The following is a 22,420-nucleotide window of genomic DNA, read 5'->3' as shown; positions in this document are numbered from 1 at the left end:
TACGTATTCCCTGCTGTACTTGCAATCTATATTCTACAGGAATAGTGAGGGATGCTGTAATGCAATTCCCTGGTTCCTTTCCAATCTTGATCAATGGAAATAAAACTAAACAATTATCCTTAAGTCTTGGGACATGTCTAGATTGCCCTCTTCTTCCTCTTCAAATCTTATTTGATTTAGCCCAAAAAGCACTAGGTGCACAAATATTCAGGCTTCATCCCAATGATGAAGTCATTACAACAGGTAATCAGGTTATCAGCATGTGCTCATTATATGTTGGTTTACTTTACTGATCCCACCAAATCCAGAAAGAAGAATTTCATTCCGGTATTTATAATGCTTAATACCACTTCTCACACTGGGCTCAATGCAAAATAGCTATGAATTGTGAGGTATGACAGCAGTACTGAGCTACCAGCAGGGCTGCTGAGCAGCATCACCAGTTCTAGAGATTAACATACAGCACTAATGACTTTTCTAGCCAATCCTCTGAGGTTAAGTGTAGTGTCAACAAAGCAGGTTTTAAAATATAAAATAGGATGAAGAGAGAAAGGTTGATAATGGATGTTGGGAATCTCCTGGGAGTGGAGAGGAGTGGTGATGTCTCCAATGGGAGCAGAAAATGAGGACAATTCACATGGATGTTTTCTCTAGGGGATAAGCCTTTTACAAAAACACTGCTAAGAAATTCAGCAAGTATGTGCTGAGATCTTTGAGTTACACACGCACACACACACACAGTTGGAAAGTAATGAATTGATTTTCCCTTCAGAACTAGACTGAGACATTTGTGCTCTGTAGTGAGAAATGGGATCTAGAAATGCCAGAACAGGGAGCCAGCAACTCTTGAATTCTTATCCTAGCTCTAACATTGACTGCCTGTCGTCTTCGGCAAGATGCTTAACCTCTTTGCTTCAGTTTCATGATCTATAATATTGAGCTAATGGTACTTACCTATATCACAAGAGCCTTGCATAAGGTTTTTATATATGTTTGTAAAATGTTTTGAAGAGCCACATACATGTCTGATACTGCAAACACTTACTCATGTGAATAATCCTGAATATTTCCATGGGACTATTCATGCCAGTAAAGATGCACCCATACATAAATACACCCATACATAAATATTTCCAAGATCAGACCTGAAGTCGTTAAGGACCAGGTATAATGCTTAACCAAATCAAAGGAAGTCCTTCATTTGACTTTAGTAGGCTTTGGATTGGGGCCTACCATCATTATAGCCCTTTGGAGATCTGCTTCTCATCCGTCCCTCTGAGATACTTACGGTACAAGGCTGACAGATAGATAAACAGATTGCTGAGACAGGAAATTCCCATCAGTCTTATCTCTCTGTCTTATCTCTCTCTGATTCAACACAAGAAGGGATGCTTCCTATTCTCAGGTAAGCCAATGGGAGTTTTGTCAATGACTTATGTAGGGGGTCTGGATTCTTACATAGCTTTTAAAACATAGTATAGGGCTAAATTAGTAAACTAGTGACCTGCTTTCCAGAAGTCTGTATAGACAGATGAGTCTCAAATTATTGTCCATCAGTGGTCTCCCTTGCCCACCCTGGTTGATCACAGAGTGAAACATTTAAAAAACCTCAAATTAGGAAACTGTAGGGGTTGGTAGCAGGGATCATCCATGAAGGTAGGAGGGATCATCTCTCATATGAAGTGTCCCTCAGAATGAAAAGGTGGAGAATCACTGCTACAATAATGAGCACATCACAACAGCATGGGAAGACTTACAGAAGGACCTTGAGGACCAGGCAAACCAACATCTCCTTTTTCTCCTTTCATACCATTGGCTCCCTACAAAATCATTATAAAGAGTTATTAAACTATTTCTGTCTTATTAACAGTTGAATTCATGCTAGAGAAAAGAACATTTTTGTAATTAAATATTTATACTTTTCATAATAAAAGTTTTGCTTATAATGGAATTGTATCTCTAACTGTCATGACTTTCATACTTGACACCATGAATTATAAATGTATGCTTATTGCAAAAACCCATGATAATAGCCACTAAGCACTAGACTATCAAACAATTACAAATATTAATTTTAACATGCATGGTTAAAAATATAGATAGTGCAGACAGCAAGGAGTTTATTAAAAGCTCTTCCTATTGTAATCATACTGATTTCATTATACATGTGAGTGTGCGTGCATGTGAGAGAGTGTGTGTGTGTGTATACACACTCACACTATGTATACATGTATCTATTAGGGCTGTTGATTAATTGCAGTTAACTAACGCGATTAACTCAAAAAAATTAATTGTGATTAATCGCAGTTTTAATTGCACTGTTAAACAACAAAATACCAATCAAAGTTTATTAAATACTTTGAATGTTTTCCTCCATTTTCATATATATTATTCTGTGCTGTAACTGAAATCAAAGTGCATATTATTTTTTATTACAAATATTTGCACTGTAAAAATCATAAAAGAAATAGTATTTTTCAATTCACCTCATACAAGTACTATAGTGCAATCTCTTTGTTTTGAAAGCAAAACTTACAAATGTAGATTTTTTTTTTATTACATAACTGCACTCAAAAACAAAACAATGTAAAACTTCAGCGCCTACAAGTCCACTCAGTCCTACTTCTTGTTCGGCCAACCGCTAAGACAAACAAGTTTGTTTACATTTACAGTAGATAAATGCCCTCTTCTTATTTAAAATGTCACCAGAAAGTGAGAACAGGCATTTGCATGGCACTTTTGTAGCTGGTATTGCAAGGTATTTACATGCCAGATATGCTAAACAATCATATGGCCCTTCATGCTTCGGCCACCATTCCAGAGGACATGTTTCCATGCTGATGACACTCATTAAAAAAATAATGCACTAATTAAATTTGTCATTGAACTCCTTGGGGGGGAACTGTATGTCCCTAGCTCTGTTTTACTCACATTCTGCTGTATATTTCATGTTATAGCAGTCTCGGATGATGACCCAGCACATGTTCATTTTAAGAACACTTTCACTGTAGATTTCACAAAACACAAAGAAGGTACCAATGTGAGATTTCTAACCGACCCAAGGTTTAAGAATCTGAAGTGCCTTCCACAATCTGATCAGGACAGGGTATGGAGCATGCTTTCAGAAGTCTTAAAAGAGCAATACTCCAATGTGGAAACTACAGAACTCTAACCAGCAAAAAAGAAAATCAATCTTTTGCTGGTGGCATCTGACTCAGATAATGAAAATAAACATGCGTCGGTTCATACTGCTTTGGATTGTTATCGAGCAGAACCTATCATCAGCATGGACGCACGTCCCTTGGAATGGTGGTTGAAGGGACACATGAATCTTTGGCGCATCTGGCACATAAATATCTTGCGACGCCAGCTACAACAGTGGGAACACCTGTTCTGACTTTCAGATGACATTGTAAACAAGAAGCGGGCAGCTTTATTCTATTATTGTTTAACAGTACGATTAACTGTGCGATTAATCGTGATTAATTTTTTTAATCACTTGACAGCCCTAGTATAATATGTATATATATACACATACATACACCACACCACAAATATACATAGTATATATTATATAGATATTATACAGATATAAAATCCTTCTATAAATACAAAAAATAGACTTTTCGTAAGTGTTTATGAAATTTCTCTCCTTCAAAAATATGAGTCAGCCACTGAGATTCCAGGTATCAAGATCTCTCTCTTTCTTGTGTAATCAAGCAGCTAATTTCTCCTGAATGTTACCACATTTATTTTTGTCAAAGCACTGCTGTGATTGCTGACTCTTACAGTGGACAAATAAATCTGTTCCCCATACCAGTTAAGCTACATCTTTCCAAAACGAGATTTTATTTGTCCATAAATAGAATGAAAAGTTCTGGCAAACAACCTTTTGGTCTATCATTCATGCCTCCTCCTAGACTAGAAATGGAACAACTAACACTTTCATTTTATGTTTTCTGCTACTTCTGAAACTTACAAACACTTAAGAATGACCAAATGTGAAAGATATAAGTTAAAAACCCAAATTAGCTTTCAGCTAAATTAAATTTATTTTGCATACTTACTGGTAAACCTGGGAGTCCAATTCCTCCCTTTTCTCCTGGTATGCCAGACTCACCCACGTCCCCCTTTGAGCCTTTAGGACCCTGAAAAATCATATCTTTGTCAGGAAAATGACTTGTACAATGCTCACACATCAATAAAATCCTAGATTTGTTCAAGGATAAACTGGTAAAACAGTGACTTTTTGCCTCTGATAGATATGAATTTATTATCACATCACTGCATAGTATGTGATCACATAATGTGTCACGTATGACCATGTCATGTGATTATGAATTCTAAGCCCACCTCTTCCATAATATGTACAGTGACATTATTTCTAAAAAAAGCCATAATTCATAGGGTCTGGCCCTTGGTGATGTACTCATGGTGTACCTGTTCCCCTTCAGCTCCTGGAGTTCCTTGGGATCCTGGTTCACCCTGTAAAACATAAGGTGGAATTGTGTTATCTTCCCTTATTACTCCAATTATTGGTGAGATTATGTTGTGCTAAGTAAATTATGTCGGTCAGTAACACCCCCAACCCCACACTTTAGCTGTGCACAACAGCACAATGAATGACGTAGACGCATATTACACTGCAGAGAATAGGAGAGAGACATGTCATCTTGTGAAACATGTTGTGGAAGTTTATCTGCTACAGTATCTACGTACACAGAATACTTACAATGGGTTCTGCTGGTAGGGCAGATACACTGACATCTAGATTGCGTAAGGCCCAGAAAGGGGTATAAATTGACTGCACATTGGCTGACTTACACAGGAGAAAAATGCCACCATCCTCCCAAAAAACACCCACTCTGCACCATTAAAGTCAAATGGGAGTTTGTCATTGACGTCAATGAACATAAGATTAAGCCTATGGTCAGTGGTTTAGGATGCTCAACAATGTTGCTGACAGCCTGGATGAATAAAGATGGACCACTCCGACCCTTTACATTTTCTTGCCTGGCTAATTTGATTATGTCAGTCAACCAGGGAAGAGCCTCCCTGCCCCACTAGAATGTGGGAGGATGCCCTGATTCCTGAATGTCATTCCCAAGGGAGAAGATGATATATAGAGGAGTAAGGGTGGGACCTTTGGTTCCAACCTCTGTAAGGCTGAATTCTGCTTTACCTTGGCTATTTCTGAGCAGGAAAGTATCCTCTTCAACAAGGGGTAACCTTCTGCATCTGCAGCCCCAGAGTTTCAGAAACCTACCCCTGACTTGGAGCTGCAGAGACTCTGTCGGCTACACAGATCCTACTGAAATGTCTTTCTGTGCCCTCACATACATTGTCCCTCACCAGCTTGTGAAAAACAGAAAGACAGTATTTTCTCACAAATGCTTGCACTGACTCACTGACATCTATACTGGCATTTGGTGAAAAACCTTTAAATGCAAGAACAATTTTTGATAAACCAAAAGTGATGCATTTTCCCATGATATCATGGGATGTGATGCATCATAAATTTAAAATAAATTGCATTGTTTCCTGTGTGAGCTGCACAAGACAGTGTTTGCTCTTCACGAGAACTCATAATCACTAAGAGAAAGTTAGCTGCTACCCAAACAGGATTTCCCGGAGGATACATTATATGATAAGTTCTTAAGAACTATGATAATTATCTCTCAATTAATCAGTTAGCTATCCTACACCAGCTTAGGGAGGATCCACTGTTCACTCAACATATCCTGCTTTAAAAAAACCTCTTTGTAAATGTAAGCAATTCATGATTTAGATTGTATAAACAGAGCCCCATTTGGAAAATGCATAGCATACATCTCCTATATGCTGCACTTAAATGTGTGCATCATTATACAGAAAATACAGAGACTATTTTTATATATATATATATATATATATATATATATATATATATATATATATTAGAACGTAACCAGATTTTTAATTGCAATTTATAAATGTTATCTAATAAGACAGCTTTTATATGACAGAGAAACAGACAGCAAGACTCTATTCCATTTTGTGTGGGTTTACTGGAGTGGAAGAGGGAACTTCCTCCACCCTTGCATATTCCTGCAAATACAAGGCAGAATATGGTCTTAGTTGTCTTGAATGCCATATATGGTGTTGGCTTGATGGTGCTCCACAGCACCAAAGAGATGGCTTGGGGTTGTAGCCAGTCTCCTTGCGCTCTGTGCACATATTGATCTTGGTGACAAGTCAGGGGAGTAGAATATGCTGTTCCTTTTTGGAGCAGCAGTATAGCGTGCTGTAGAGGTGCAGTGTTTTTCTCTTTCTGGTGCATATATATGATATAAAAGCTGCATTAATCTGTCCCCATATTTTGGCAAGCACTTCCATGTTGGCAGATTATTCCTGCCAGCCAAGAGTGTGAACAATCTGGACGTTGCTATGTGCATGGGAGCCATTGTCTGGTGAAGTAGCTACTTCAAAAAAATACATGAATCACCCTCCCTGACCACTAGGCCATACCTTGGGACCCTCCTCCACAGCAGAAGGCCTACAGAGCAACCTCAATGAAGATTTGGGAGGCAACACCAGCACTACACCACATCGGCTGAGCATGGGTGATTTTCTATTGGGCATTCATGCACAACACCCAACCAAAACTGTACATATATTGAAATAAACGTTTTATACTAATTAAGATGCATATCGTAAGTCCCATTGTGTAATATTTCAAGTGTACATGCTCTTCTATACAGTATATCGTACATATAAATGAACCACATATGTAAGCAAATAAAATACAGAAAATAGGACTGTACATATAACATTTTTTGGTTCACTGGCAATTTTGAAAAATTGGAAAAAATCATTTTGGGTTAAATAAAACATTTTGTATCATTTTGAGCATTTTTTTCATTTAAAAAATTAAATGAAATGTTGAGAGGAAAAGTAATTTGAATAAAAAAAATTGAAACATTTCATTCAGATAATCTCATAATGAAACATTTCATTTTTTATAGAATTTTGTTTAGTTTCTTTTCTGATCAAAACAATTTGGTAAAATCAACATGAATTTTCAAAATGTTTCAGTGTCATCCAATATACATTTTTCACCAGAAAAAAGTTTCAGGCAAAACATTTTCACCCAGCTCTGGTAGCAAATTCCTAGACTTTTAAAAGAGGATGTGTCAACTAAGAAAGATCACCTTTGGGCCTTGTGCTCCTTGAGGTCCGGGTGGCCCTGGCGGACCCTAGACACAGAAACAGATAAATCTGTTAGCTTTAAACCATCTAAGTTCTTGCAGAACATATCGGATATACAGAAGTGTGAACTTCACCATTGTTAATAACACAACCAGTCTATCTAAGAAAACTTTATATTAACACAGGGAAGAACCAACACCAGCTACAAACAGGTTGTTAAATGACAACTCTCAGCAGACATTATGGAGTCACAAAATTCTGTGTTAAGATAACATTGCATGGTTATGGTTTTGAACTGATGAAGGGGCTGCTGCTCCCATTGATGGCAATGGCAAAGCTTCCATTGATTTCAGTGGGAACAAGACTGAATCCCAGAGTACGAAAAATGTAAAGCTGGCATCAGAGCCTACTAAAGTCAATGGACAAACTCCAACTGACTGCAATGGACCTGGGATCAGGCCCTCGGTGCCTATTGCTACAAGGTACTGACCATCTCCCAAAAGTTGCTGAGAGTCTTTGAGCATGTTCAGTGCTTTATGGGATGAGGTCATGAATCACTAACTCATCTCCTTTTGTCTAGCAACTGTAGCAGGAACAGCCTATAAGATTGCTTACTGTTCTGAACTCCGCACAATGGTGGGCGGGGGGATGCATTAAAAACAAACAAATTCCATCACTGTTAGAACAACATTTACAAAGATGGCAAAAGCAGACCTAGTGAAAACGTTAGAAATAAACAATTAAACAAAAAAGGGAATACATTAATTTGATCAAATCTGCAGCTCCTTTGGAGCCTAATTCTGCAAAATTCTAAGTGCGTCCTAGGACACACTGAGTCCCCTAAGTTTCCAGTGAAATCAAACTCTGGCCCAACCTGTATAAACCTCCAGTGGGAGTCAGTGAGAGTGCAGGGCACAGAAAATACTCAGCACTCTGCAGGATGTGAACTGTAGATACTGGCAAAATTTCAGTATTTCATATAACAAGTTCTTTTAACAGTGTGTGAGAAATCCCCACACTAAATCCCTCTCATATATTCCTGTTTATAAACTGAAATAGGCTACTTCTTGGGGGGGGTGGGAAATGTGAACTCCTATGTAAAGTTTTCACCCAATATGATTTAAAATAACTGAACTGTCTACCCTGAAAAATAAGGCTGACAACAGAAAGTGACCTGGTGCCCAATCCTGCACTTCTTGCACACTCGGAACGCCCATTTAAATTAATGAGAGATTTGAGAACGGAGCAAATGAAGGATCTGGCCTTCTGGCAGGTGGTGCATAGCGACAGCAATACTAAGAACCTTACATATTTAATCTGTGTCCTACTTATATCAATGGAGTTTTGTCATTATTCAATAGGAAAAGAATCGGGCCCTAGTTTTCAACAATATGTTCATCGTAAGGAAAAATTTAGTGAACAAACATACATGATGATGAACAGGGTCAACATCAGATGAATGAAGATACATCTTAAATCGGCAGAATTACGAACATGCAACTACACAGAATAAAATAGCTACAAATCACAAGTAGTCATGCAGTAGGAATTACCGTGACAGTTAGGGTGGTAATCCTCTGTTGGCAAAATATATTAACAAAAGACAATGTTATCAGATGTGAATACCGAAATAAAATATTTCACTTGTTTAATAATGAACTTCCCAGAATCTGTGCTGCGTCTGGGAGATCTGTATCTAAGAGAGCTGAAGTTAAAAGTACACAGTCATCAAGGCCCAATCCTGCACTTGGTATCAGTGGTTTACCCCCATTAACTTACATGGGAGTTTTATATAAGTAAAAACTACAGGCTCTGGCTATAAAATTTTCAGGACCAAATAAGATGTACCTTAACAACAGCAGAATTTGATGGGGGAAAACTTTTGGCTCCTATATGTATCTATATACTAATCTTCCGCACCTCTCCTGTTCTAAGAGCTGATATTTTGCCCAATATATTGAGGTCTCTGCTGGTTCTGTGTCATTAACAAATATAATTCCCAGAGCTGTGATGCTAGTAGTAACAACAGTTACTACACAAACCAAGTTGCTGATCCACAATGTCAGCCATGTTAACTTCAGGTCCATTTAAAACATTTGGAGGAGGGGCAGATCAGTACTTTCATAATGGAAAAAAGGCAAAATAGTTAGATAGGTAATTTTTTGTGTTTCAAAGAAGATAGAGCAAACAAAAAGTAGTGAAAATTCTCAAAAGGCAATACAAAATTACTTGGTTGTATTGTTTAAACACAGGGCTGAATTGTGCTTAACTTACTCACACAGGTTTTTTCATTGACAGCAATGTAACCACTTGCACAAATAAGGCAGGCAGTATTTAGTCATGAAAATAGTTTTACTATGTGCCAACAAAGATGCTTATACATCTAATGCATCTATCTAAATATAAGATTGTCTTATTCAGTTTAATAGGCATATAATCATATACTATTTTATAGAGAATTGCACAATAAAGAATATTTTTTTTAATAAAACTGGAATCATATCAATACAAGCTAACTTTGGAACCAAAATCTCTAGCAGATGGCATTTTATATCGTGGTGCATTTGCATTCACCCTATATATGGAAGTATTTAAAGAGTTTTAAAATAGAAGAAAAATTCAATTCTGCTAATTTACAGGATAAATAACTAAATTAATTATGCCAAATGCAGTAATATACAGTTTTCACATTAATTTCTAGCTATATATTTAAAATATATATATTTTAATATATATATTCAGAGTTCATTTCTAACTATATATTTAAAATTTTAATACATAAACCATCTGATCCTGCAGTTCCTCCAAAGGTAAAATTTCCACTTCAGCTATTCACTTTTGCCTCTGTGAGGAGTAGAATCATAGAATCATAGAAGGAGCAGACCCAAATAGAGATTCACTTATGTATTTTGTGTCTGGTTTTCTAGGTCAAAGATACATAAACTGCAGGGTTCTTGCTTGAACTGTGGTGATAATTTCTATATCACTGTTTTCTGTGTTGATGGACTAAGATGTGTGATTCTCCAGTGACACATGAAATGGAATAGGAGGCACGAACTTGAGCAACTGTAAATTGGTCTTAGTCCTCCAGGCTGCTTTATAATGTCTTCCCAAATTGTATAAAAATTCAGACAGAGGCACTGGATCCTGTGAACTGTGTCAACTTCTACTTACATTCTGAGAGGTACTGAGCACCCACTGAATACTGAAAATTCCTATTAACTTCAATAGGAGTTGCAAGTCCCAGAACCTCCAAAAATTTGGCACAATGAAAATTGCGGTTGCGTGCTTGCCATCTCATAGGACTGAATTGGTAGTTAGCAAGGTCACCAAATACTGTTCTTGTAGCTTGCAAGTCACCCTGGTACACTTGGCTTTCATGTGAACATTCACTCACCCTTTTTGTAAAACATTTATTTTTCTAGGGCTGAGTAAATAAGGCCACCAATGCTAGGGTATTTAATACATCTCTACCCTGATATAACGCTGTCCTCAGGAGCCAAAACATCTTACTGCATTATAGGTGAAACCACGTTATATCGAACTTGCTTTGATCTGCTGGAGCATGCAATCCCTCCCCCTTGGAACGCTGCTTTACCGCGTTATATCTGAATTTGTATTATATCGGGTCGCGTTATATCGGGGTAGAGGTGTATATTTATTGCTAAGGATCCTAATTCAAGATGCTGATTGAATCCACAGCTTGCTAATGGAGTCAAGTGAGTTGGTTTCCAAACCTCAAAGTTTCTGCTCTTTACATTTTGTGGAAAGAGTAAGAGGAGGAGGAGAAGAAAAAGACAAAGACAAAGAAAGACGGTCAATGTTATTCTTCTTGAACTGAAAAGCAGACACTTCTGTGGGATCTGTGTAAGTGGTTTATTAGATGAATTTAGCACTAACAGCTGTGGAGCCAGCAATGAATCAGTTCCGGCCTCATCAGATGATGTCAATACAGTCCAGGGGATATATACACCTAATTCCCTCACCACTGTATCAAAGAAACTCTTTGTGTAACACCAAAAAGAAAATCTAGCTTCCAAGCACAGGAGATTCCTAATTAATATTTATAGCAAATCTATAAGATACTATGGTGCAGTAATTTCATGTCCTATGCAAAAGAAAAATATAATTATGCCAAAGAGCTTTTCTTCCTGTATTGATTCATTTGAGCTTCTTTATGCTCACATACCTGCAGAGCTTCATGGATATTGCCATTGTAGTCAATTATCTCTGTTGCACCTTGGTCTCCCTTTTGTCCAGGCGGGCCCTGTAACATATCCCCCAAATACTACATTATTTGAATCAAGCACACAAACTCTTAGTGACTGATTGTTCTATCCTAGTCTCGTTTAGTCTATCTGAGACTGTTTTATTCTATAGTCAGCATTTGTTTGAAAGATCTCCGTGAGCTGAAAAGTTAAGGGTTGTTAAGATCCAGGTTTTGGATGGCCCATGATAAAGATGAGAACCAGAAGCAAAGTTTAGATCTGAATCTTGTGTCTCCATTTGGGCCCCATAACTCATTAGTTTCTTTCTCATATTTTTATATTTTAATTAAAGAAGTTTTCAGAAAAGAAATATTGACCCAAGCCTCTTTCACACTGCAGCTGAGACTGTGCTAGCAACAATACTGTTTAAACACAGTTATCATAAGCATGTTTTCTATATGGTTTCCATGACCTAGTGTAGAGATGGGGTTGTTTTCTGACACTTGCACTATTTATTCATTCACATTTGTTTCCTGAACTTTTTTCTAGATCTCGGTACAGTATATTTGATCACTTAATAGCATTTTCAATAAATCACAGTCTGCAAAAGTTAGCCTAAAACCAAAGGTTGTTTTAAGAGGAACAAACATTTTTAAAAATATAAATATGAATGAGTAAATCATAACACAGTGCATTGTGCTCCAACAGGTAACACCAATACATAAAACCATTTAGATAAACCACTGAAAGAAGGTGCTGTGTCAGGCCTACTCTCTTGGATCATTCAAGTGAAAAACCAGACCCTGCCTATGAAATTTTGCAAACCTCAAACAACATCTTTCAATCCAGAATCCCCCTATCCTCTCAGTCAGTTTCCCAATCTACTCTCTCCCTTCCTTAGAGAAAGCCTGGCAGGGAGGAGATCTTCCAGATGGGTGAGATCCAGGCAATTTAGGATTTTATAGGATAGATCCATACCACACTTTAAACTTCACCTGAAAATCAAGTGACTGCTACAGCAGGGCAAATATTAGTCAAACAGCACTGAAAGATGACTCATCTTCTATGCTGTGTTGTTGTAGCTGTGTTGATTCCAGGATACTAGAGAGACACGGTGGGTGAGCTTACACGGAGCTCAAAAGCGTGTCTCTCTCACCAACAGAAGGTGGTCCAGTAAAAGATATTACTAATCTTCTAGGCATCTAGAGTATGATTTATAACATAGCTTTCTCTGTTGACACTGAACTCCAGTTAGAAACCCTCTTCATGACACAACCATGTTAGTAACAATCACGTTTAACCCTGGCTCGTGCTAACTCGCTTTCAACTGTAGTTGTTGACTTGGCCTACAACAATTGAGATTTCCATTGGACAGGTTAAAACAAGGCTTTGGAGCAGAGCCCACAGCTGAAGGGCGGAGCAGCTCCGGAGCAGTGGAGCTGCAGGTTTTTGCCTGGAACTTGCTCCGGAGCCAGAGCACAGCTCCAAAGCCCTGGGTTAAAATGAAGTACACTTACCCTAGGACCTATTGCTCCTGAATCACCTTTGTCTCCAGGATCACCCTATGGAAAAGTAATATTTGTAAGCAAACAAAGATAAACAATCTGTTCAATAGTTTAAATATTTTTATTACCCTCCAAGTCGAGTATATACTTTATTTTTAAAAACAAAATAAAAAAACTTGACATGGGTTTAAAAACAAATAGAATATGGGTTTTAGTTACATAGGGATAAATCCACTGAAGTCAATGGAGTGTGAGGATTGAGACTGTTGCAACTGAGAACAGAGTTTGGCTCTTTGTGTGTAGCATTTGCTATATAATACATTACCGGGGTAGCTTAAGAAATAACAAAGGATCAAATAAAAGGCAGACTGAAAATTAGATCATTTAAACTTCCCCATTCTTGATGGCCTGGATACCCCACTATCAGAAGCTTCACAAGAAAGCTCAAGGGGTAAGTCAATCAGGGTATGTCTACACTTGTGGCTGGTCTGTGTCACTGACTCAGACCCATGGGGCTTGGGCTGCGGGGCTGTAAAATTATGGTGTAAATCTTTGGGTTCAGGCTGGAGCCTGAGCTTTGGGACCCTCCCCCCTCACGTGGTCCCAGAGTCCAAATTTCTACACTGCAATTTTACAGCTCCACAGCCCAAGCTCTGTGAGCCTGAGCCAGCTGACATGGACTAGCCACGGGTGTAGACATACCCAGGTGTTTAACTGCTGTGTAGACACACCCTCCGCAATTGCCACACAACTTCTTCAAAAGGGATTTTTCAAACCGCACATGCATTTCCTTCTGTGCTCATTACTCCCACTGGGGTTGCAGAATTTCTTCAGTCACTGCCTCTCTTATCACCACATCATCGTTGTCAGCATTTAATGATTTCTTTGCCCTAGTATCCCAGATGGAATAAAGATCTTTATCATCTCACTCTCATCTTTTTCCTCCTGGCTGTCACTAATAAGCTCAGAGGGGTGGAGAAAACTTTATCCATAAAGGTAAACTCTGTGAGTGGCCCTTGTCTTCATAACCTGAAATCTAGTGCCTGGGACTTATATCACATTCACGGCCACTTTCACAGCAAGCTTTAGTGGTTGGCAGTAGTGTCAGTAAATTCAATTAAATACACCACCTTGGTTCTGTGAACCACTTTTTACATTGTATTATTCACTATGAGAATATGCTTAACTTTATGAAGTCAATGGGACTGAAGTACTTACTTAACTTTAATTGTGTGCTTATGTGTTTTGCCAAATGGAGATATACTGCCAATTCAGGGTCAACGTTGCGAGCAATATAGATTGCTCTCTCAAAGTGATTTAATTAAATAAAATAATATTTATTACAGTTTTATTTTGTGTAGCATAAACTGTCAGACACTAGTAAGCGTAAGATTTTGCAAAAAATATTGCAAATCCATTGAAAATTTTTACTGTCACTGCTTTTGTGTATCCTTTGGTATTGACTTTAACTTTTTGTCAAGGTCCATGGTAGTTTTTCAACTATCTAGAAGACAAATCTGAGAGACCCAAGCCTGGTACATCTCATTGCCCAAGATTCAAAATAAACAGCCACGAACCCCTCACAAAAGATCAGCAGAATAACAATAAGAAATTATATTTAAATCAAATACTTTTCAATGGTTATTGGATCAGCAAAATGTGGAAAGTACCAAGTTTAACAGCTCTTTCCTCCCATCCCAAAGAAAATAGATTAAAACACAACCATCAAACAGAGAGAGAGAAAGTAGGTACATGGAAAAAAAGAACAGACAAAAAAGAGACTAATCATTTTAAGATGTTACAACAGAGAAAGAAAGAGCACAATCATGGCATACAAAATATATAACACTTGATTCTGCAGACCTTACAGTTAAGAAGCCCAATGAAACCCATGGGAGTTTTGCTTGTATGAAGACTGCAGGATCAGTTATCATTTCTTGCTAAATCAAAGTCAATGGGATATTACTAATAATTTGCCCTGGAAATCTTCATATTACACCAAAAAGGGCAATTCAGTTGACACTGACCTTTGACCCCTTTGGGCCTCTATTTCCAGATTCGCCTGATTTTCCCTGTGTGAGGAAGACATAAAAGATGGACAGAAGAAAAATGAGAGAGAAAGGAAAGGGGAGAGGAAAAGAGATTAGTTCTGGCTAGTAGTAGTAGAGAGCAGTGGAAACACTTTATTTTCTATGAACAACCTCATGAATCCATCTAGTACTGAGTTTAATAGCACCCAGAATAATGAATTATTTAGTATCGATGTGCACACGCTATTGGTTCCCTTCTTCCACAGGAATTTCACCAAGTATTCTCTTATCGATTCTTGCAGAGGCTGGCACAAATAATTCTGGCTTGCAGGGGGTGCCCACTGTACCGTTAGGCCCTCCAAGAACTGAGAAGTGATTAGTGTTTACAGAATAGTACTGCTAAAATAAAGTGTTACCACAATAGTTTTCCCAGGAAGTATAGCTGAATAAAGATCTACCTGACAGAGAAGCCAGACTACCATTTCAAGATATGCCAAGAGTAGAAAACTCAATCACCAATGCAGTAGAAAATGCTCGGAAGATATTAAAATGTATTTAGGGTTATTTCTTTATTTTTTCTTAGAAAACAAGAAGCAGAATGGATTTTCTCTGAACTTGAAAGGTCACAGTGTTCGAACAGCTCAAACTAGGGTGCTTATAGACACATCAGGGCAGAGCTTCATCTTTGTCAGTTGCCATAGCTCCATCACAATTTATACCATCTGAGGATCTGTCTCCTTCAGTCCAAATAATGGATTCCACTTAGGGCCTAATTCTGCAGTTGTGAACACTATGCTACCTCTGGCTTCTGGACTAAACTGTGGGTATCTCTACACTGCTGCTGGAGGTATAATTTCCAGCTCGGGCAGATGTCCACACACTAGCTGTGATGATCTAACACACTAAAAATAGCAGTGTAGCTATGGTGGCAGAGGCTAACTGCCCGAGTAGTAGCAGTGTACAGGGACGAATTTACCGTGTTCTCCTTTAAAGCTCACTTGCAAAGTTTTGTTCTGGTTACTTGAAGCAGTTATTGAATATTTATATCTATAAAACTAACAAAACATTGCCAGTGTTAAACCAGACTGACCTTTGGCCCAGGAACTCCAGGTTCACCTCGCTCACCCTTTCCAGGAGGCCCTACTTCTCCTCTTTCACCCTGTCAAAGATTACAACACACATGTATGTACGCATCACAAACCACTTGCAACCTTTAGTATAGTACAAAGTCAGTTCAGAAAAACTAAATAGTATGTACTTTTAAGCCCATCTGAGAGCTCTAATGGGATAGAGAATATTTTTCCTAGGTAAATTTACAGCATTCCTGAAAGCAGAAGTGGATGTTTTCTGTAACGTAATCTGAGTCATTTTCTGTTGAACAAGACTATATTTTCTGAGAAATAGTATGTAACAAAAGACCAGAATAAGGCATAGACAGAAGGGAGCAAAGTTAAGGTAGTGTTGCCTCTTACTTCCATTCTCATAACCCTTGAGTGAGTTAGTTCCAGTGTTCTAAATGAGTGTATTGGCAGCCAGTGCAGCAAACAAACCACTTTTGCTGGCTCACCCTAGCTTTCTGCACAAGTGAGAGCTATGGAGTGCTTTTCACACTTCTCCCAAGGTAAAGTTCATTGTAGTAGTCACATCTAGAAGTAATACAGGTGTAGAATACTGAGTTGGGGCTGCATGTAAGGGGTGGGGATGGCTAATGAAGCAATTAGGGACTCTAGAAGCCTTGGAATAAATCGTGTCCTCTTGTAGAAATGGATAGAAACAGCACCACTTCATAGTTAAGGTTGAAACTTTCCATTCAACGCTTGTTTTGCATTTTCCAGCATTACCTTAAAATACATACAACATTTTAAAAATGGAAAGTTGGCTTCAGAATTGGTCTGGAGTTCCATTTTTTCCTTCCAAATCTGAAGTGAATGGGACAGTAGGTTCACAAAATTTGACTCTCAATAGGTGAGTCCACAAGACTTCAAAAATTCTTTTAACTTTATTTCCCACTCAGTTGCAAAAGAACAGAGAGGAGGAGAGAGAAAGAACAATGTTTAATGGATTTATATATTCAAGATTAAAGTTTCATTGCTTGGAGTCCATTTCTTAAAAGTTATTAAGATAGATTGTCCATACCGGCATGTTGGCTCTCATGGCCTAATTTAGGCTTTTGGTAGCTTTAAAGAGGCTACGTTGACTAAGGCAGCTAAGGAGCTTGAGATGGCTATGAATGGTTAAGTAGTCTGACTTTCTGATTTTCTCAGGGTACACTGCAGGGTTAATTTAAAGTAACCTGGGTACCAAAAGCATGAATTTTAATATTTCCAAATTTTGGGTGTAGTTTAAAGTTTTAACCTGATCTCTAAACTTCTTGGCAGTTTTTTATAAGTACCACATTCTTATAAGGATTTTCATCCTTAAATGACTGATTATAGACCCTCAACTTTACTTTTAACTTTTTTTTTGGTCATTAACACGAAGAAACCCATTATAATATGTGTGAGTATATAGGAGAAGCTAAACTTACCTTTGTTCCTGGTAACCCTGGTAATCCAGGTTCTCCCTGTGGACCAATGAAACCTGGTTCACCCTTTAACAGATGAGAGCATATTAAATTATTCTTCATTTAATAGAAATGTATTACAATAAAATCAGTTTACTTTTAATAGTATTTTCCCCAATCACTCAGGGCTTTCCAGCTGTGATCCAACAACTATAGAGAAATTAATTAGGGATGACTAATTAATCAGGGATTATTTCCATCAGCATACTTCCTGGAGCAAAGCTTCATATAGTTTGAGAAAAACAAATAAACTGGAAAGCTGCAAATCTTGTTTTTATGAAGCTAAGAACTGTTAACATGGCCCTATATTATGCTGCAATTTATCAAACAAAAATCCACCATGGCAAGACTAACATCATGGTGGATTCAGGGAGTAGGTGGGGTTGAGAACCTTTCATTCCCTGTACCCTTCCTGCGCATTTGTTTGCAGAGCAGAACAACAGGTAAGTAGCCTCCGCTCTCTCCCACCATGGTCAGTCGCAATCTGAGCACAGGTGTGTAGGGAGTAAGGAGGGTCTTATCCCCTCTCACTGCCCTGCAAGTAACAGCTGTGACAACCACATCCTAGATTAGCGACTACACTGCAGCACAAAGCTTTAAATAACTCTGTATGGTCTGTAAGGGACAAACCATGTGTTTTTCTTTACGGGCTCTTCCTGAATGAGGCCTCAGGGTTCCTAGCATTATATTTTCCCCATGAATCTGAATCAAGCCATCATGAGTGCAGGTGGCCAAAGTACTACTGAGTTAACAATCACTTTTAACAAAAAATGTTCACATATCAGTTTTAGTGGTATCCCCTGAATCTAAGCATGAAAATTCTACTTGCTTCTATGCAGACAGATTCTGCTGAGCACTGAGCACCCTCAGTCCCCCCTGAAGTCAGTGGGAGTTGATGAAGAACAGCACCTTTCAGCAGCAGATCAATAATGGCTTCATTTAAAAGAAATCACAAACACTTGCTATTTTAAATACCTAGAATGACACAAACATCCAAATTCCTCATTTATAAATTTACATTGATATGAAAAGGGAGACATATGGTTGAATAACATTTAATTCCAATTAGAAAATGAAGGGAAGTATCAACTTGCTCATCGGCATGGAAATACAGATATGTTGCATTGATGAGAAAAAGAGTGCAGGTTATGACCTCAGGGAGGTTTCTTGCATATTTCCACATGAAAATTACTGCTATCACTGATCCATGTACCACTAGTGGTACAAAACAAAGGCCAGCATATCTGCTAAAGCACAAAAAGAGAGAGAGGGGAAGCGAGGAAATTAGTAGGAAATAAATAATGCAGAAGCATGTATTTCTTACTGAGGTTAGAGGGTATGTTATAACAATAAAAATAATCCTATAGCTCACATGCTGTCTTTGCAATGTAACTGTGTTAGTGCACACCAGTGAGAGTAACCTTCGGGTTTTCATTGAGGAAGGAAGCATTCCCTTTTAATGACAGCAAATAAAAAAAGCACTTCCCCTCCACAGCCATGGAATTTCAGTAATTTATTTTAAAATTAGGAAGGAGCTTGACAGCTCAAAATTATTTTACAGCACCCCAACACAAACTGTCACCTGGCTAGCTGGGCAGATTTATTACTTGACCTGTTCATTATGATTTCTAGGGGAAGAAACAAGTACTGATCCCATGACCCAACTTCTTTCTATCAGTAGCCAGGCTTAGACATGTTATCCAAAGATCTTAATACAAAGCTTTTGGGTTGAATTCTGGCAGAGCATTGTGCATAGGCTCATACCAGGAACTTCCTACACTGTAAACCGAGTGCTGGCAAAATCTTTCCACTGCAATCCCAGCTTCCCCCGCAAACCTGGAGAGAGATTGCTCTACAGGTGCTTTGTACCAGAAAACATGGAGGGTATTGTAAGAGGTCTGTGGTTTTACTTCCATGATCTGAGAGTGCAGGGCTTATATGGAGACCTGCTTTTATATTTTATCAAAAAAGTTTTCTATAAATTGTGTTATATCCTTGGGCCTGAGACAGGTGTAGTCGAAAAATCGAAGTAAATAAAAGGACTCCACTTTCTCTCTTTATCTGAAAAGCTCAGCCCATCATATTCCTACCTTCCTTCTGGAGCAAGGCATGGGGTGAGGTATAGATACAGAACTATAACCCTGCCCTGGGAACGACCCCTAAATACAACTCATCTGAGTGGTTTATTTGTGCTCATAAGGGGGTTCAGGGAAGCTCTGGATGGGCCTTCTGCCAGCCAGAATTCTGGCACCTACTATGACTGCTTTTGGAGCACACACAGGAGTGTGTTTGGCAAATCATATGATCATAGAATTATTCTTTTTGTCTTTTACTTTTTCTTATGTTCAGAAAAAAGCCCACATCTGTTAATGTTGCTGGATGATAAGTCACCTCAGGTTGTTTCAGTGATTCCGTACTACATTTCTCAATGTAATAATGTCACTGATGCAAACTGCTGGGGTGAGGGGGCTACAGTTTACAGACAAAAATATGGTTTATAAATACCTGTTGTGCCATTTTAAAGAGAAAAAAATACTTGTTGCACTCAAAAATATATAGGTTGATGTCCTCATTGCCACATCTATGCACGTTCACGTACTTTACAGTGCTGCCACCTGCCAGGGCCATACCCCTTGTGGCTGCCCTCCTCCTCCACATATCTTAAGGCCTCCTGTGGAGACTGGGTTGATACTCGCAAATACCCTAAAAACTCCTGCAGCTAGAAAAAAGGAGGAATTAGGACATCAGCAGATGTTCTCACAGATTTCTGCTTCTGGTGGCGCTTCTGAATGTTTCAGCAGAGTCAGCTTTAGTGTGGGGGTCCAACCTTCACAAAGTTATGAGCAACTTCACATGAAGGAAAAAGTGGGATCCAAGTACCTTACCTTAAGCTTTTTGTCTAGTGTAAACATGTCTGAAATGTATAAAGACGAGGGCCAAATTCCAAACTCACGTTATGCCCTGGAGGGAAGTGGCAGATATGAAATACTGGTAGTGAGGGAAAATAAATCACATCCAAGCTACTGTACTTGAGCCAAGAGGGAAGTGATAGATAGATAAAATGGAAGATTGATCTAATCACTGTAGTTCCAGGAGCCACAAAGCAGGGGAAGAAAAAAAAAGAACACAGCTGTGCTTATAGTCTTCCTAGATCATTGCCGGAGCATGGTTCTCTCTCTGTACTCAAGCACCAAAACCAGGAAAGGCACTGTGACCCAGAGAGCTCTTGCAGCCAAATGGCAGATGGCACATGGATGCATAAAAGTTACAGGGATCCCATGGGTCTGGTATCTACATACTATTTTGCCAGTGAGTGTAACATAGGTCTCTACTGAAAGCCCGTGTCACACTGGGCCTCATAATAATTGTAAATCTTATGTGTGGATAATATGAAAACCGTTATGTATATATACATTGATAATTACGTTCTTAAGGTCTGTGACTTGGGGCTGGTCATCAAAAGGTGAGAAACAGGTTTTTTTCAGGCAGAAGATGTTTATCTATCCATCTGTGTACATGTATATTGATTATTGTATATGTCTCACCTATTTTATGGTCTGAGCAAAATGCTTATCCTAGACAGGAAAACAGAAGCAGCAAGGATTATCAGGTTTGCAAGTGAAGACAATGGATTTTTGGACTATAACTTGTGATACAGCATGGCCAGAGAGCAGCAGGAGAGGGTTAGAAGGGAGCCTTATTCCCTGTAGAGGGAAGAAAGTTTGCTATAGATTAATTAGAGCACCTGAAGCCAATTAGAGCACCTGCAGTCAGTCACCTGATAAAAACCCCTGCTTCAATCAGACAGTTTGGAGGAGTTGGAGCAGAAAGGATTGGTGTTGGAGCAGAGAACAGTTTGGAGGAGTTGGAGCAGAGTGGATTGGTGTTGGAGCAGAGAACAGTTTGAAGGGAAGCAGAGGAAAGTTTGGAAAAGTGCTGCGGTGGGCTAAGAAGTCCAAGACCCTAGGTAAGGGACACCTGGCTTGTGCAGAGGGAGGGCAGGAAGCCCCCCCGCCACAAGCTGAAGGGCAGGAGAGGGAAGTAGCCCAGGGGAAGGAACCATCAGTTCAAGTGGTTCACCACTATCCTCAGGGCTCCTGGGCTGGGACCTGGAGTAGAGGGCAGGCCCAGGTCCCCCCCTCTCCACTCCCCTCCTCTAGGACACTAGTGGGGCAATTAATATTCCAATTCAGGGGCAAGAAATGGCGCCCTGAACCCCCTCCCCCCCAAGACGAGAAAGCACCTATCATAATAGTGCTGGCAATTTGCCACAAACTGAAGAAACACAGACAAACTCTGGATCTTTCCACTGAGGAGTGCTTGCCTGATGAATGGAAGATCACAACCACACCTGGCTCTAATGTGCTGGAAGGATTCTGGGTGAGCTTTTGCTCTGTATGAAATGACACTGTCTTGGAAGTTAAGTTTAGGCTCTAATATGTGTGCTATGATTTCATTTTATCTGTAACCCTTCGTTGCTACCATTGAATCCCTGTTCTTTGTTACAGAAACTTATACTGTACTTGCTTTCTCAATAAACAAATCTAAGTGCTGTGTGTTAAGCAAAGCTGTGTTCTATGGTATAACTGGTAAGCTGCGGTGTGTTTTTCCTTTGGGAACAGAGGATCTGGGAATTCTGAGTGTGGGCTGGGCACTCCAGGGAGATGCTTGGATGACTCAGGTGTTGGAGTGTGCCTCTTGTTGACCTGCACAGAGGGCACGGCCTGTGGAGGCCTGGATGGCAGCGCTTGTGTTGCCAGAAGCTGGCAGTGTCAGGGGAGCTGACCTAGGCAAGCATAGACAGGGTAGGTGGTAGAGAGGTGCACAACCCCAGGGATCTCCCAGGAAGCATCAGGCACAAAGTGGAATATAATATATTTTCAAGGAAATGAGCATGACCAAATCAATAGCTTTAGTGTTCAAAGA

General features: G+C 39.1%; 1 protein-coding gene across 1 annotated transcript in view; it reads right to left on the bottom strand.

Moving 5' to 3' along the window:
* Positions 1-22,420, bottom strand: part of COL25A1 (collagen type XXV alpha 1 chain) — a 438,508-nt gene that overhangs the window by 24,946 nt on the left and 391,142 nt on the right. Inside the window, exons 21-30 of the mRNA XM_039542396.1 lie at positions 17,459-17,521; positions 16,022-16,090; positions 14,929-14,973; positions 12,914-12,958; positions 11,378-11,455; positions 8,742-8,765; positions 7,191-7,235; positions 4,441-4,485; positions 4,068-4,148; positions 1,758-1,820 (exon numbers count right to left, since the gene is read on the bottom strand). Of these exons, the coding sequence (XP_039398330.1) occupies positions 1,758-1,820; positions 4,068-4,148; positions 4,441-4,485; positions 7,191-7,235; positions 8,742-8,765; positions 11,378-11,455; positions 12,914-12,958; positions 14,929-14,973; positions 16,022-16,090; positions 17,459-17,521 (558 nt within the window). The remainder of the gene's footprint in view (positions 1-1,757; positions 1,821-4,067; positions 4,149-4,440; positions 4,486-7,190; positions 7,236-8,741; positions 8,766-11,377; positions 11,456-12,913; positions 12,959-14,928; positions 14,974-16,021; positions 16,091-17,458; positions 17,522-22,420) is intronic.

The sequence above is a fragment of the Mauremys reevesii genome, linkage group 5 (genome assembly GCF_016161935.1).
Source record: "Mauremys reevesii isolate NIE-2019 linkage group 5, ASM1616193v1, whole genome shotgun sequence".
Classification (NCBI taxonomy): Eukaryota; Metazoa; Chordata; order Testudines; family Geoemydidae; genus Mauremys; species Mauremys reevesii.
Note: the sequence above shows the minus strand (reverse complement) of the source record. Positions and strands in the feature narration are given on the sequence as shown.